General features: G+C 36.7%; 1 protein-coding gene across 1 annotated transcript in view; it reads right to left on the reverse strand.

Annotated features, from left to right (window-relative positions):
• Positions 1–14,284, reverse strand: part of Gnaq (G protein subunit alpha q) — a 328,305-nt gene that overhangs the window by 55,108 nt on the left and 258,913 nt on the right. The window contains exon 5 of the mRNA XM_004862540.4: positions 13,398–13,527. Coding sequence (XP_004862597.1) covers positions 13,398–13,527 — 130 coding nt within the window. The remainder of the gene's footprint in view (positions 1–13,397; positions 13,528–14,284) is intronic.

Raw genomic sequence — 14,284 nt, forward strand, 5'->3', positions numbered from 1 at the left:
AATGTATGCAGAATTGACAAAATGAAAAAGTAAAACTATACACTACAATTCAAATTTTAAAATTTATAACAAATATGTTAAAATTTCCCTTTATAAAATATAGATATGTTCTACAACTGGGAGGAAAGATTCCTTAAAAAGGACATGGCAAAGGACAAACTTTATAAGACTGATAAAGTAGGCTACATCAAAATACATCATTTAGGGCCGGGGATTTAGCTCAGTGGTTTTGCCGCCTGCTACGCAAGTGCAAAGACCCGAGTTCAATCCCCAGTACCAAAAAAAAAAAAAAAAAAAATACATCATTTAGTGAAAAAGCAGGTCACAAAGTAGTAAAACAGAACTTACACAGGAGTTGTATCAAAGAATTTGTAAACAATTCTGTTTTAAGGAGATTGAGGAGGATATAAGAAAATGGAAAGACATCCCTTGTTCCTGGGTAGGAAGAACCAATATAGTGAAAATGGCCATACTTCCAAAACTACTATATAGATTTAATCCAATGCCAATTGAAATTCCAATGATATACTTCACAGAACTAGAGAAAACAATCCAAATATTCATTTGGAACCAGAAGAGACCTAGAATAGCAAAAGCAATTCTAGGCAACAGAGACAGGGCAGGGGGTATCACAATCCCCAACTTGAAACTATACTACAAAGCTACTGTGATAAAAACAGAATGGTACTGGCAAAAAAAGAGACCTGAGGATCAGTGGAATAGATTAGAAGATGCATAAACAACTCCTGTCATACTCAGCCACCTCATCTTTGACAAAGGAGCCAACCACCCTCATTGGAGGAAAGATAACCTATTTAATAAATGGTGGTGGAAAAACTAGATTTCAACCTGCCAAAGATTAAAACTAGACCCAAACCTATTACCATGCACTAAACTAAGATTGAAGTGGATTAAAGATCTAAATATTAAGACAGAAACACTAAACTTGCTGGAAGATAAGTTAGGTAGAACTCTTGGAGGCATTGGCATAGGAAAAGTCTTTATGAATAAAACCTCAGTAGCACGGGAACTAGCACAAAGAATCAACAACTGGAATCTCATCTTATTAAAAAGCTTTTGAACTGCAAGAGAAACCAACAGAGCTAACAGACAACCTACAATGTGGGAACAATTTTTAGCAGCTGTACCTTAGACAGAGGTCTACTATCTAGAATATATAAAGAATTGAAAAAAATCAGACCCCGCCCCCCAAATTCAAAGACTCAGTTCAAAAATGGGCATCTGAAATGAATAGACATTTCTCAGACAAAGAAGTAAAAGCAGCAAAGAAATATATGAAAAAATGTTCAACATCACTGGTCATTCGAGAGATGCAGATGAAAGCAATACTGAGATTCCACCTCATCTCAGAAACAATGGCTGCTATCAAGAAATCAACCAATAACAAATGCTGGCAGGGGTGTGGGGAGAAAGGAACCCTTCTCCTTTATTGGTGGGAGTGCAGACTAGTGCAACCACTGTGGAAATCAATATGGAGACACCTCAAAGAACTAGGGCTAGAGGTTCCATTTGACCCAGCTATTCCCCTGCTGGGTATCTTCCCCAAAGAATTAAGAGAATCATATCACAGTAATATTATGTGCACCCATGTTTATAGTGGCACAGTTTGTAATAGCTAAAGCTTGGAATCAGCCCAAATGCCCATCAACAGGAGACTGGATAAAGAAGATGTGTTTTTTTTTTTTTTATAAAATGGAGTACTACTCAGCCATAAAGAACGAGAAACTAGAGACATTTAAAGCTAAATGGATGCATATCGAGGCCATACTCATAAGTGAAATGAATAGGACACACATGTAAATACCGAATAGTTTTTCTAGTGTGAGAAACTGAAAGTGTAAATAAGAATTAAAATGATCAAAATGAGTAAATGATAATTTGAAATAGGAAGAAAAAGGGGTAGGGGTGGTGGGAGGGGAAGGGGAAAGGAAAGGAGGGAAAGGAAAAATTATGAGAAAAGAAAAAAAAAAAGGAAACAAAATTATGTAAAGCGGGAAGGGTGGAGGAGGTGAAGGGCACACAGGTAATGGGGAAAAGATAAGAACCAATACACATCATGTACAGGTACAAGCACCCAATGATAAATGTAAATCTATTGTTTACCTAAAATGTACCAATAAAATAATTTAAGGAGAAAAAAAAATTCCTTCTTATTAATGAAAAAATGGCAGACTAATAAACTAATAATAGAGTTAAACAGATACTTCAACAAAAGGATTTTCAATGGCAAAGCACTCAACTCGATTATAATCAGGAAAGGCAAATTGTCATCACAATGAGATGCTATTCTACATCCAACCAAATGGCTGACATTTAAAAGCTTGATCATACACCTATTTGACCAAAGATGTGGATCCACTGGAATACACACTACTACTACTAGTGGCAGTGCAAACGACTGCCAAAAGTTCAAACTGCTGCTACAAGATGGGTTGAATGGTGACCCCCGCCCCAAAAGATATGTCTATGCCCCAGAGCTTGTGAATGCAACCTTATTTGTCGAAAAGAGTCATTGCATTAAAAAGCAAACTGGACTACACAGGTGGGTCTACGTCCAATGGCAAGGGTCTGTACAAGAAAAGAGAAGACACAGATACAGAGGAGAAGGCCACCTGAAGATATGGTTAGAGAGTAAGCTATGCCAGTCACTAACAATGAGGGCTAAGATCACCAAAACTGAAAGAGAGAAAGAAAGGATTCAAGGGAGGGGGTAAGGAAAAGGGAGAAAAAAAAAGAAAATGAAAGGAAAAACATGGAAACAAAGTTTCTATAAATGGTGAGGGGAAGAAGAGATGAAGGAAGGGGAAGGGAATGGGGAAAAGAGAATTAAGATATATTATGATGAATGTGATCAGTATGTCTGAAAAATATGTACTAATAAAAAAATAAAGTGAAAAAAAAAGAAAAAGAAGGGATTCTCCCCTACAGCCTTCAAAGGGATTTCCAGCCCCGCTGATAACTCAGAAGTCAGACTTCTAACCTCAGAATTCTCAGAGAAGAAATTTCTGTTGTAATCCACTGAGTTTATGGTGATTTGCTACAGGTGCCCTAAGAAGCCAACACAGATAGCAATCACTACTGCCAACTGCCCTGTGAGCCATCACAGGGAGCCCCTAATAACCTGTTTCCTATGGAGGGTGGTGACTGCACGCATGGGTATGCTCACTTTGTGACAGTTCATCAAACTGAACGCTTGTAATTTATATACTTTTCAATGCACACATGTCAAAATAGTATTAAAAACAATAAAAATAACTCAGTAAATGGAAGTTATTGTCAGTAATAGTAGACAAGAAATAAAGATTTGAATGATTCAATTAGTTTATTCCAACAGATATAACACAGAACTTTGTATCCAAAACTGAAATCTCAATTTCAAACACATGTGGAATATTTACAAAAACCAAGCAAGTAACAATAACAACTAATGTTCTGAATGATAAATTATAAGCTATATCACACCATATTAATGGATAGTAAAACTCAACACTATAAAGTTCTAAAATTAACCTCAAATTTACTTGTATAGCTACTTAAATTCCAATCAAATTTATTTTTTAGAATTTGGTGTGCTGATTTTAAAATTCAAATGAGAGAGTGAAGGATCAAGACTAATCAAGAAAATTCTGAAGAATAATGTAGGTATTTGACCTACTATATATTAAAATTAGTATAAAACTATTTGATAACTTTTAAGTTGGTACAAGAGTAGTTAAACAGATCAATCAAGCTGACAGCCCGGAGAAAGATGAAGGCATAAAATAAAGCACAACACATGCTATATGTACCATTACAGCCAACTGGGAGAAGAATGATCAGAAGAGCTAACACAGTAAAAAGTACAGCTGTTTAGGGCCGGGGATTCAGCTCAGTGGTTCTGTTGCCTGCCTCACAAGCACAAGGTCCCGAGTTCGATCTCCGGTACCAAAAAAAAACAACAACAAAAAAACCCCATCTGTATAAAGGCCTCAAGAGAGTGAGCCAAAGGGGGTGTTGTGAAGAGCAAGAGGCCAGCACTGTAGACAAGTCGGTCTAGAGAGGCCAGCCCAGTAGCTGGGGTCACTTTTCCCATAGGGTTTCCTGCTGACTCTGGAGGAAGCTGAGAGCTCTGAGGACAGGGCTCTCATGAAGCATCTTTACTCTGTACTGAGGCTTTACATTAAGAGTGAGGGTATGGCCAAATAAACAGGCACAAGCAGGGACTACAGCTCAGCTCCCTATTCAGAAAGGCTTCAATGAAAACAACTGACAATACCAAGGTTTGGCAAAGATATGAAATGACAGGAACTTCTAGATATTCCTGGTGGGAGTATAAACTGGTACATACATTTTGGAAAATATGTTGGCCTTCTCTATTAAATTCAAAGATATACTCTATGTGCTTGCTTTCTACTGTTAGGTATGTATCCTCCAGAAATATGGACCCATATGCACCTCAGTATTCAAACAACGTTATTTATAATTAATTGGCTCAAAGTGAAAATACACCAAATGTTCATACACAGTAGAATGGGTGAACAAACTGTGTTATTTTTATGTAACAGAATACTACAACATGTGATCAAAATAGTGTTGCAATTTAAAACTTTTATTTAAAAAAATAAAAATTAATTATAGTAAATCACAAATAAACACACTGCCATTAATTCTCTGCAAAATACACCCCCTTGCTTTGAGGGGGAGTTATGCCACTTTTTGAAGCAGTTTTTGAAGTCTTCTTTTGTGTCTTTATGAGGTATAATCAAAAACATGGTAACTGGTATAGCCAAGTGCCATCCAATGGAAAAGCAGGCTCATAAAAACATTATTGTGCTGGGCGTGGTGGTGTACACCTGTAATCAGAGCTCTCAAGAGGCTGAGGCAAGAGAATCACCATGAATTCAAGACCAGCCTGGGCTACATAGCGAGTTCAAGGCCAGCCTGAACTACATAGTGAGACCCTGTCTCAAACAAAGCAAAACAAAAACAAAAATAAAAACAAAAAACCATTATTGTGTGCACTCATTTATCTTATTCACAGGATCTGGTACCATGCAATTTCTGGCTCTTCCCCAAAGTCAAAATGACTATAAAAAGTAAATACTTGAATCAGTTCAGGGCTTCAAGGCCACTGAACTACAGACACTCATGACAGAGGACTTCTAAAACTGCTTTAGAAAGTGGCAAGAATGATAGGATAAGTATTTGGAAAGAGAATTGAGGGAATTAATGGCACTGTGTCTTTTACTGTAATAAACTTTTATTTTAAAATCTCTGAATTTTTATCACACTTCATATATGGCAATGTAACTGAGACAATTATATAGAATGCATAGACCTTACAAACATAATAATGAACAAAAAGCCAGGTAGAAAATATACTTTTCACTATTTTTCATACAAAATTTCAAAATAACATATTGTCTACATAAAGTTCAAACCATACCTTACCTAATTCTCTTATATAAAATTAAGTGCAAGATAAAAATAAACTACAGTGTTTCAGGAATCATTTAAATACTAAAACTACAAAAGAAAGGGCAAAATGATGTTCTTAGTAATCAAAACGGGTACCTGAGCTGGGGAGGGATACTAACAGGCATCAACTGGTCTTGGCAAAGTTCCATTTCTTGACAAGGGTGTTGAATACAGATGTTTGCTTTGTAGTAAATCTCTGTGCTGTACATTTTTATTTGTGTATTTATATGTGTGTGTATTTACAATTTAAAAGATTAAAAATCAGTGGAAAAAAAGACAGATGATTTACTATTCAATAACCTCAGCAGCAATAAGTCCAGGTCTAGTTCAAGCTCCATAAACCATGATCAGAAAACTTCCTTCTAAGGGTTGCATGAAGCTCAGTGGTAGAGTGTTTGCCTAGCACGTAGTGAGCCCTGGTTTTAACCCCTGGTATGACATAAAACAAACAAACAAAAACCAAAACTTTTGTAGCTCAAGAAAATCAAGGAATACAGAGATGAAGGAGAAATGTGTAATGAGGAAATAGAAAAACACAGAATGAAAGAGGTAAGAAAGGGAGTATTTAAAAAAAAAGTGGCTGAAAATTAACAAAGGGAAGAGGAAATGGGAAAGAGGTTAAATAGAAAAAAGCACAGCATCTTTCAGGTCTATTCTTGTTAATCAGGTTATGAAGCCAACCGTACCAGAGGCATAATTTGATTTGATTATGAGTTAATAAGAGAGTTAAACTCAATCTAATTAGTGATCAGAGACCATCTTAACCTAAGCTCTTCCTTTTAACTACTTATAAGTTTCCTTTAAATACTTCCTTTTAGAGTTTGAATTTCTTCTTCTCAATTAGGGGCGGGGGGGGGGTGGTACCAGGGATTGAACTCAGGACCTTGTGCTTGCGCAGCAGGCGGCACCACTGAGCTAAATCCCCAGCCCCACTTCTCCTCAATTTTTATTTAGTCCCCTTACCCCCAAAGCTGAAAGTTATCTGAAGAAAATTCCCAAAAGCTCATTCAGAGTTTTTTAGGGCAGAACAAAGTACATGTTTCACATTTTTAAAGAAAATGTTGACTTTGGTTCCAGTTGAATAACTTCAAAATGACTTCATTTTAGAACCTAGTATAACAGTATCCAAAGCAAATGTCTACTTTGAACTGTGTTTTAAGGGAGCTCACAATCAAATGAACAATACAGGACTCTGAATTACTGGTAAAAATGTATCCATAAAAAGATTATAGCAGGTCTGTTGGGTCCATGATAGTGTGTTAACATGGGAAAAATAAGACAAAAAAGAAATATACAAATCAACACAGCTCTGTAACACTGGTTACTCTAGCCCAATATTGGACAATATGTTCCTTTCTCTGGAGACAAAAAGAGAAAAAAAGAAATTTATTCCTCAAACAAAAGGAAGGCTGAGAATCTGGACAAAGGCAGACCTACATAAAGTTTTGACAATTAATAAATAAAATCATGAAATGTATTAAAAGTAAAAGGAATAATCTAAAATACTTCCTTAGATGCTTTTGCTCATGGTATGCAATGCATTTTCCATGTCTCCCCAGGATACAGAAGCCACCAGAGTCCATTTCCAGGTTTTCCATACAAATATGTACCACCAATGTCTGCCTTGAATTAAAGTTATGAGCATCAGCAGGGGATTTAGCTCAGTGGTTTTGCCGCCTGCTGCGCAAGCACAAGGACCCGAGTTCAATCCTCAGTACCAAAAAAAAAAAAAAAAAAAAAAAAAAGTTATGAGCATCAGATTTCAAAATCAAGAACAAAAATGCCTCAGGAGTTTCAGTTTTGTTTCACCAAAACACCAAAATTTGGGGAAACTAGAATTCTGTAGTTCTAAATTTCCTTAATGGCTTAAGAAGTTGGAAAGGGAACTTCATGTGTTAGTACAAGTGAAAATAGAAAAAAGGATAATATAACTTTATTCCAATATCAACAATTATTTCTTGACAGTGCTGCCTAATTACCAACCGTGCTAGTGCTAACTGTGGCCAACACAGATGGAATAACTGACTGGTAGCATTTTTCTTATGGTAGTTAAGATCATCTCCAATAATACCATCAAATTCGATGTGAGGCCTCAGAAAAGAAAACCATGCTGAGTGAGGCTTTGATCTCACCAAATTACAACCTAGACTTTCATAATATTCACAAGTGATTAGTTTCCTAATGAAAATAATGATAATCTAATTACTGTAGTCTGTCATATAATGCATCACCTTAAGAATCAAAGCACCAGTGATAGTACTTACAGATACAGTATTTATACATTGAAAGAAAAGTTACCACGGAAACTTTACTTATGATATGTGATACTTATGACATCAAAACAATGTCATTGTATTTGAATTAATATCCTTCTATATAAAAAAATCTGATCTTTATCAACAATGTCAGGTGAAAACCAGAATGAATATAGGCTAGATTACAGAAGAACTTGATTTTGTGTGCTAGACTTAGCTGATGAGTTATCCAAGGAATCTACTTTCTTTTTCTAGCTTGCTAATTTTAAGGTGATAAACTGATTGTCATTAAATCATACCATTTCTTTATAAATACAACACATTTATCTCATATAAAATATGTATTGATAAACATATCTTCCTCTAGCTGTAATGTAAACATGGGAAGTACAGTTACATGTGCTTTTTATTGTCTTCTATGTACTGTAGTTGATTCATGTAAATTTCATTTTACTGAGTAGAAAATTAAAGATGAGAAATCAAGCTGGGCACAGTGGCACACACCTGTAATCTCAGCTCCCTGGGAGGCTGAGGCAGGAGGATCATGAGTTTGAGGCCAGAATGGATAACTTACTGGCAAGAGTCTCCCTCAAAAAAATACTTCTAAAAAGGGATGGGTGGGCCAGGGATTTAGCTCAGTGGTTCCGATGCCTGCCATGCAAGTGCAAGGTCCCGAGTTTGATCCCTGGTACCAAAAAAAAGGGGCACACCCTATCAAGGTCCTGAGTCGCATGGAACATGCCGAATCAGCCCACTGCAGACAGGCAGGTCTGCCTACACCCTACTGAGGTCCCGAGTCCTAAAAATTCTGAAGAACCTAATGTCAACCAATGAAATTGAAAATGTAATTAAAAACTTATCAACTAAGAAAAGCCCGGGCCCTGATGGCTTCACTGCTGAATTCTACAAGACATTTAGAGAGGAAATGCTGCCACTACTGTTTAAACTCTTCAATGAAATTGAAAGAGAAGCAATACTCCTAAATTCATTCCTGGAACCAAGCATCACCTTGATCCCCGAAGCAGAGAAAGACCCAACCAAAAAGGAGAACTATAGGCCAATCTCACTAATGAACATAGATGCAAAAATCCTTAATAAGATAATGGCAAACAGAATGCAGAAGATCATCAAGAAGATCATACACCCTGATCAAGTGGGATTCATCCCAGGGATGCAGGGATGGTTCAATATACGAAAATCAATCAATGTAATACACTACATCAATAGAGCCAAGGACAAAAACCATATGATTATCTCCATAGATGCAGAAAAAGCATTTGACAAAATCCAACATGCATTTATGATAAAAACCCTACAAAAAGTTGGAATAGACAGTCTCTACCTCAAGCTGACAGAAGCCATCTATGAAAAACCAACAGCCAATATCATACCAAATGGTCAAAACCTGAAATCCTTCACACTAAAATCAGGAATAAGACAAGGATGTCCACTATCACCACTCTTGTTCAATATAGTTCTGGAAACATTAGCCATGGCAATTAGACAAGAGAAAGAAATAAAAGAAATAAAGATAGGTAATGAAGAAGTCAAATTGTCATTATTTGCAGATGACATGATACTCTATATAGAAGACCCCAAAAACGCCACCAAAAGTCTTCTAGACTTAATAACCAAATTCAGTCAAGTAGCTAGTTACAAGGTCAACACACAAAAATCAATAGCTTTCTTCTACACAAATGACAGACTCACTGAGAGAGAAATAGGGCAAAGAATTTCTTTCACAATAGCATCCAAAAAACTGAAATACCTAGGAATCATCCTAACGAAAGAAATCAAAGACCTCTTCTCTGAAAACTATGGCACTCTGAAAAGAGAGATTGAAGATGATAGCAGAAAATGGACAGACATCCCCTGCTCCTGGGTAGGAAGGATTAATAGAGTGAAAATGGCCATACTTCCAAAACTGCTATATAGATTTAATGCAATTTCAATTGAGATCCCAGCAGCATACTTCATAGACCTTGAGAAAACAATCCAAAAATTCATTTGGAAGAAGAAGAGACCTAGAATAGCAAAAGCAATTCTAGGTAACAGAGACATGGCAGGGGGTATCACAATCCCCAACCTGCAACTCTACTACAAAGCTACTGTGATAAAAACAGCATGGTACTGGCAAAGAAACAGACCTGAGGACCAGTGGAACACATTAGAAGATGCAGACACACTCAGACATCTCATCTTTGATGAAGGAGCCAAACACCCTCACTGGAGGAAAGATAGCCTCTTTAATAAATGGTGCTGGAAAAATTGGGGTTCAACTTGCCAAAGATTAAAACTAGACCTGTATCTCTCCCCATGCACTAAACTAAAATCAAAATGGATTAAAGATCTAAATATTAAAATAGAAACTCTGAACCAGTTGGAACAGAGGTTAGGTCGAACCCTTGAAGACAACAGTGTAGGAAAAGATTTTATGAACAAAACCTCAGTTGCCCGTGAACTAGCACAAACAATCAACAAGTGGGATCTCTTCTTATTAAAAGGCTTCTGCACAGCAAGAGAAACCACCAGCAGTGTGAAGAGACAACCCATAATGTGGGAAAATATCTTTACCTGCTTTTCCTCAGACGAAGGTCTACTATCTCGAATCTATAAAGAACTTAAAAAGGTCAGACCTCCCAAATTTAAAGACCCAATCCAAAAACAGGCTTCTGAAATTAACAGACATTTCTCACACAAAGAAGTAGAAATAGCAAATAAATACATGAAAAAATGTTCAACATCACTGGTCATTCAAGAGATGCAAATTGAAACAATGCTGAGATTCCACTTCACTCCAGAAAGAATGGCTGCTATCATGAAATCAACCAATAACAAATGCTGGTGGGGCTGTGGGGAAAGAGGAACCCTGCTCCACTGCTGGTGGGAGTGTAGACTGGTGCAACCACTGTGGAAATCAGTATGCAGATACCTCAAAGAACTAGGACTGTAAGTCCCATTTGACCCTGCTATTCCATTGCTGGGGATCTTCCCCAAAGAATTAAAAGAATTATACCACAGTGATATATGTGTGCCCATGTTCATAGCAGCACAGTCTGTAATAGCTAAAATTTGGAAATAGCCCAAATGCCCATCAACTGGAGAATGGATAAAGAAAATGTGTTTTTTTAATAAAATGGAGTACTACTCAGTCATAAAAAATGAGAAATTAGAGACATTTATAGCTAAGTAGATGCACACTGAGGCAATACTCTTAAGTGAAATAACTAGGACACACATGTGTAAATACCAAATAGTTTCTCTGGTGTGAGAAACTGAAAGTGTAAATAAGGACTAAATGTATAATAGGTAATGTGAAATAGGAAGGAAAGGGGCAAAGGGGAAGGAAGTGGGAGGGCTAGGGGAAAGGATAGAAGGGAATGGGATTAATATGAGAAAATGGAAAAATAGGAACAAAATCTTTGTAAACAGGGAGGAATGGAGGGGTTGAAGGGAGGGCTGGGCAAGGGTGAAAACTAAGAACCAAGAGAGACTATGTAAAGGTGCAAATTTCCAATGATGAATGTCATTATATTGTATACCTAAAATGTACCAATGATTAGCATGAATAATCGATAATGTAAAATAGGAAGAAAAGGTCCAAAGGGGTAGGGGTAGTGGGAGGGGCAAGGGAAAGGAAAGAAGGGAAAGAAAAAATGCTGAGAAATGGAAAAAATGGAAATAAAGTCTTTGTAAATAGGGAAGGGTGGAGGGGGTAAGGGGAGGGCTAGGAATGGGGAAAATATAAGAGCCAAGATGCATTATGTAAAGGTACAATTCCCAATGAGAAATGTAATTGTGCCGTATACCTACAATGTACCAATAAAAAAATTTAATTAAAAAAAAAAAAAGGGATGGGTATGTAGTTGGCAGTAGAGCATTGACCTAGCACGTGCAAGGCCCTGGGTTCAATCCCCAATAACACACACATGGATGCACGTGTGCGTGCAAAGAAAAAAAGAGAAAAGGTGATCTACGTAATAGAGGCTTTCTTTTCCTCATATGATTTATTCTGCCAAAGGCCTTTGTAAGGGTGTTTAGGGAAAAGTTAATCTCGCCATTTTAAAAACTTTTTAGACACCACAGTGCCCATAATACAGTAGGCGAGCTGTCAAAGTATTTTCAGAAATTTTACAATAAGCCTGCTTGCAAAATATGTAATATATTCAAAATGCAACATTCAAGGATTATGGAACAAGATACAGGCACAAAAATAGAGATATCCTAACTAAAATTCTAATAGCAGTTGCTTAACATATTTTGGTAACTGATTGTCATATATTTTAGCATGGTTTTTTTGCTTTTGTTTTTGATACCAGAGATAGAACTTAGGACCTTGCACTTGTGAGGCAGGTGGCGGCACCACTGAGCTAAATCTCTGGCCCGATTTTAGCATGTTTTAGAGGCATTCTGCTTTACAGTTACAGGAGAAAATAGCTGATAAACAAGCCTCACTCTCAAAAAGAAGCTATCTGGCTGACTCAAATGCTGGCGAACCAGGAAGGATATAGAAACTCACAAATGGTAATCATCAACTCTATAAGCGATACTGGTTCATAGGAACTTCGTTATTCCTATGGATAAAAGAAATGCTATAGGGGATTGGATATGAATTTTAATGGAGCTATTAAGACCTACAAAAAAAATAAGCAAAAATATTTTTTAAAGACTTAAAACGTCAGGAATTTATATGAATTCAAAAAATGCACAGTGCTTAAAGTATATTTTAATATGTCAGATTTTATTTAACCAGCTACTGAAGATATTAACTTCCTTGTGTCTTCCACCTCATGAAGGGCATATTTAATACATACTGAGATAGCAGTCTGCAAGCTTCACTGCTAACAGGATCAACAATGTTACTGTCTTCATTCTGACACATGCGTGCAACTCTAGCTCAAAAACACAGTTTTCTACACCCCTTAATTATCTTCCACAATCAAATCTGACTCATTATCAAGCCTTTACCATCCACAAAATCCACATTTATACCCGTGAAGGCTCTATGCAATGGGAAGGAGATCGCACCACTGAATGAGTTCTCCAGACAGGCATGTTGAGAACAATTCTTCAATTGCTCTGTGCTCGGTAGAGAGAAAACTACAAAATAGACTATAGAATTCTCTAAGAGTAGAAAGGCCATGTCACCAACACCTTCTGTGGCTCCCTCGTGAAGTGATTTGGAACGCAGCTGCAGTTACTCATTTGCCAAAAGAAGTTCTCAGTACTCTTTGGGACCCACTCATCACACAATGATTTAAAGAAAATCAAAACAAAACAAAATAGAGTGACTCACTCCTGATTCTATCCTTTAGGAAGAAAGCTATGAAATGAACTAGTGATCAGCCATAGGACTTCTACGTTATTTTCATTTTCAGAACCTCTGCACCGTGTTAAAAGTATCAAACAGGATCTAATTAGATCTGAGCGCACAGAGCTGCTCAAATATCTGACAGAAAAGCTTATCACTCTAAGTATATCATGTGGTTCCATAGGATTATCTTTCATTATTTAAAAAGTCCTAAAATTAACTGTCAAAAAGCAATGAAGTCCCTCCGTAGTAGAGACAAAATTACATACCTCACTCCTCACACCATACTTCCTGTCATTTATTTCTAGCCAATAATAAAATGATAATTCATTGCCTGTCTGAAGAGCACTTACCTCATTGTCTGACTCCACGAGAACTTGATCATATTCACTAAGTGCTACTAGAAACATGATTGAAGTGACATTTTCAAAGCAGTGTATCCATTTTCTTCTCTCTGATCGTTGGCCTCCTACATCGACCATTCTGCAAGGTTAACAATACTCATATTAATGATATGTAAAGAAAAACTTTAAAACATCAATATAAATACAGCACTACTTACACACTTTTGAAAAAATTCTCTTGAAAGTCAATGGTTCTCTAAATTAATTAATACAGTATTTGACTATCTACTAATTTTCTGTTACCTACAGAAAATCAATACATTCTGGGTAATAAATTATAAAATTATAATTTTGTAAACAAGATCCTTATCTATGCCACACAAGATAGTATTTCATTTAATTAAGCACCAAAGAGTCAAGAACAAAAATGAGTCTTTTTTGTGTTAAACCATAATGACAAATCCTAAACCTTTCCCATAAAAGCAGAAGATACTCATGTATTTCTTGAAGATAAAAGGAATGATTACATTGAAAAGACGTAAGATGCTATACATCTCAGTAGCATATGATGCTTCAACTAAATGCAAAGTGGACCCTACTTATTCTTCATTAGTACAGTAAATATTTTCAGCTTTTTTCTCCTCCCAGTATTGATAATTTAAGACAGGCCCAGCCATGTCAAGGAAGTTGGTATAATAAGCTTTGTGCACAAACCAACTTGCTAATGTGCTAGAAATGAAGCATGGTATAAAGATATCAAGATGCTAGAAGATAGCCAGGTGTGGTGGTGCACACCTGTAATCCTAGCACTTGGGAGGCTGAGGCAGGAGGATCACTGTGAGTTGAAGGCCAGCCTCAACTAGATAGCCAGACTCCATCTCAAAAATAGAAACGAA

The sequence above is a fragment of the Heterocephalus glaber genome, unplaced genomic scaffold (assembly GCF_053883595.1).
Source record: "Heterocephalus glaber isolate CG9 unplaced genomic scaffold, H.glaber_assembly_v1.0 deba00001481, whole genome shotgun sequence".
Classification (NCBI taxonomy): domain Eukaryota; kingdom Metazoa; phylum Chordata; class Mammalia; order Rodentia; family Bathyergidae; genus Heterocephalus; species Heterocephalus glaber.